The following is a 2,880-nucleotide window of genomic DNA, read 5'->3' as shown; positions in this document are numbered from 1 at the left end:
AAATTTTGAGTTAAATATTTTGTTAACCCTTTCATTCCGTAGGTAACCATATGGTAACCGTTCCTTCCACGTACCTAGTTTCTTTTGTAGTTCAGATACAGCTTTCGAACTTAACACCATCAGATAGCACAAGTTCGGCCCTCGGTGTTGCGATACTTTTTATTCTCCTAGATGGCTCCGTAAGTCGTCAGCTGATCAGGGAAAACAGTAGTTTTTTACGATGCCTAAAAAGCAAAAATTAGCTGATTTTGACAGCGATGATGAAAATGATACAGGTGAGTTTTTTAGTTTTTATTACCTGGTTTTGTTCCTTAAAGTCTTTACTTTTAGCCTGTATTTATATGAATCTTATTTACTTTTATCTTCACCCCCCATTTCTGTGTTTCTATTTACGGTTACCATATGGTAACTTTAGGTTTTGAGACAGGTAGTTTTTGAAGATAAAAGGTAAAGGTAAAGGATGCGGCACTAGACCCTTAAGGTCCAAACCGGCGGTGCTGATCTCCGTTTTTGATGATGCTTCTCATATACTATTTTGTTTTTACTTGTTGATTGTGCTCTATATTCTTTTTTTTGCTTCACTGTTTTTTATTCATGAGGCACTTCATTCTGATTGTCATAATCTGACAAAACATAAGTATCCAGGCACCCTTGTTCTGATTATAATTGTCCCTTCGGGGGACAGCGAGCCTCTCTTTGTCTGGTCAAAAATCCGAACCACGAAAAGAGAAAGAAAACGTTTTTGAAGAGAGGAGCCAACGTGTAAGAGAGATGCTCACCCAAGAGTGAGCTGCAGAGATAGTTCTGCTACCAGACGGCGAGTCTGAGATGGAAATCATGTGTGATGGTGACGACGAGTCTGATCCGTTATGAAATCCAACCCCTGGTGCCAGTTTCACATATACCACCCTACAGCCTGTTCAGCCAGTTGACGATCCTACAGAAGACTTACCTCTCAGCATGTTGAACTATTTGAAAATTTTTACGGTTGTAGATGACCAATTTGATGCTGGAGAAGCCACTACATTCCCCACTACTGAAGTCCAACCATCTCCCATCCAATCGACAAGCTCGTCACCTATTTCTTCTCCAACCCTCCCCACCGCATCAATGAAAAACTAAGATGCCACAAAAGAATACAAGTGGCTAAGAAAAAAGATTGAGCCCCCTGATATCACATGGAAAGCTTCCCTCCCGAAAGCAACAGAAATTCACTTACCCATTGATTTATTCAGAACTTTCATCACAGATAACATCGTTGCTGGATTATTTGAACAAACCAATCTGCATGCAGCAAGGGAAACAAACGCTAGGATTGCCCTAAAGCTGATCCAGCATGAGATGAATCGGTTACTTGGAGTACTGAGGCTCACAAGTATTATAAAGCTACTAGCTATGAGGATGTACTGGGAGCGCACTTTCCGATACACTCCAATCTCAGAGGCTATGAGCCGTGAAAGATTTTTCATGATTCGGCAGTTTTTCATATCAATAACGATGGCTTAGCAGTGCCATCTGATCAAACTGGTCATGATAAGCTGCACAAAATCAGACCAATGTATGACGAGCTCCGAGAAAATCTAAAAATCATACCACCAAAGGAGAGACAAAGTGTAGACGAACAGATGATTCCGTTCAAAGGTCGGCGAAGTTTCAAACAGTACTTGAAAGATACGCCTCATTCATGGGATGTCAAAGTGTTTACGAGAGCGGGCGTGAGTGGGATTTTCTATGACCTAAAAATCTACACAGGAAAAGGCTCAGTTCCGGCTAGTCCTTTGGGCTGGGTGCTGACGTTGTCCTTAGACTGATAGACAATGTGCCACGGGGAATGAATTTCAAGCTGTACTTCGACAATTTTTACACATCTATTGACCTTATTCATACCTTACGCACCAATCACGGGATTGAATCATGTGGGAAGATAAGGAGTAATCGTATGAAAGGTGTAATTTTGAAAAGTGATGAATCATTGAAAAAGAAAGGGCGTGGAGACTATGAATATAGACTTTAGAGGCACACGTAAGTCTCCATTGTGTAGTGGTTTCACAATAAACCAACTCAAACGGCCTTATCGTTTTCTTCCGTAGCTTCAATTAACCAGTGTCAAAGGCGGGATAAAAACACTCATAGACATGTTCTTGTAGATTAACCATGTGTTGTCTATAAGTACAACAAGTCAAGGGGTGTCGAAGACTTGTCTGATATGCTTCTGGAGCTCTACCGCACTGACATACGGTCCAAGAAATGGTACATGCGGATAGTGAATTATTTCCTTGACTTAGCTGTGAACAATCCTTGGCTTCTACAGAGGCAAGAGTGCGAAGACCTGGCTAAGCAGCATGTGTCCTTGATGGAATTCAAGATGGATATTTGCAGATCCTTGATAGTGTCAGGAGTTGTCAATAGTCCTCGTGCTGGTCGACCCTCTGTCAGTGGTCCTACAATGCGAAAAACAAAAACTCCAGAAGCAGGCATGCCGTCAGAATCGATGCGATATGACACTGCTGGCCATCTACCCAACATGGTCGAAAAAGGACGTTGCCGGTACGGAAAATGTCCAAGGGGTGAAACTAGCCGAATTCTCTGCGTTAAATGTAAGGTTTGGTTGTGTCTAAATGGAGACAGAAACTGTCTTATAAACTTCCATATTCAGTGAAATTTATCTTTTTTATCCTAAGCTGGCCTTATGGTAACCATTTCTACTTCAGTTTGAGAATGAAATAAATAATTGAAGTTGAAATTAAGTTGAAACGAAGCTTACGTTGATTATTATTGTAAGGTTTCAGAATTTTTCAAGCACTCTTTCAATGTTCAGGTCTGAAAGGGTTAAGCATATTTGAAAGATCGAATTATTATGTCGTTGGTAATAATATGACC

General features: G+C 40.8%; 1 protein-coding gene across 1 annotated transcript; it reads left to right on the top strand.

The window, feature by feature from the left end:
* The first annotated feature begins 2,206 nt into the window (after positions 1-2,206).
* Positions 2,207-2,659, top strand: LOC148945890 (uncharacterized). The gene has a single exon (XM_089097542.1). The coding sequence runs from the start codon at positions 2,207-2,209 to the stop codon at positions 2,657-2,659; it is 453 nt and encodes a 150-aa protein (XP_088953668.1).
* The last annotated feature ends 221 nt before the right edge of the window (positions 2,660-2,880 follow it).

Source organism: Artemia sp. Qi Xiang Cuo, chromosome 12 (assembly GCF_049724085.1).
Source record: "Artemia sp. Qi Xiang Cuo chromosome 12, ASM4972408v1, whole genome shotgun sequence".
In the NCBI taxonomy this organism is placed as follows: Eukaryota; Metazoa; Arthropoda; class Branchiopoda; order Anostraca; family Artemiidae; genus Artemia; species Artemia sp. Qi Xiang Cuo.
This window is presented reverse-complemented; position numbering and strand designations above follow the sequence as displayed.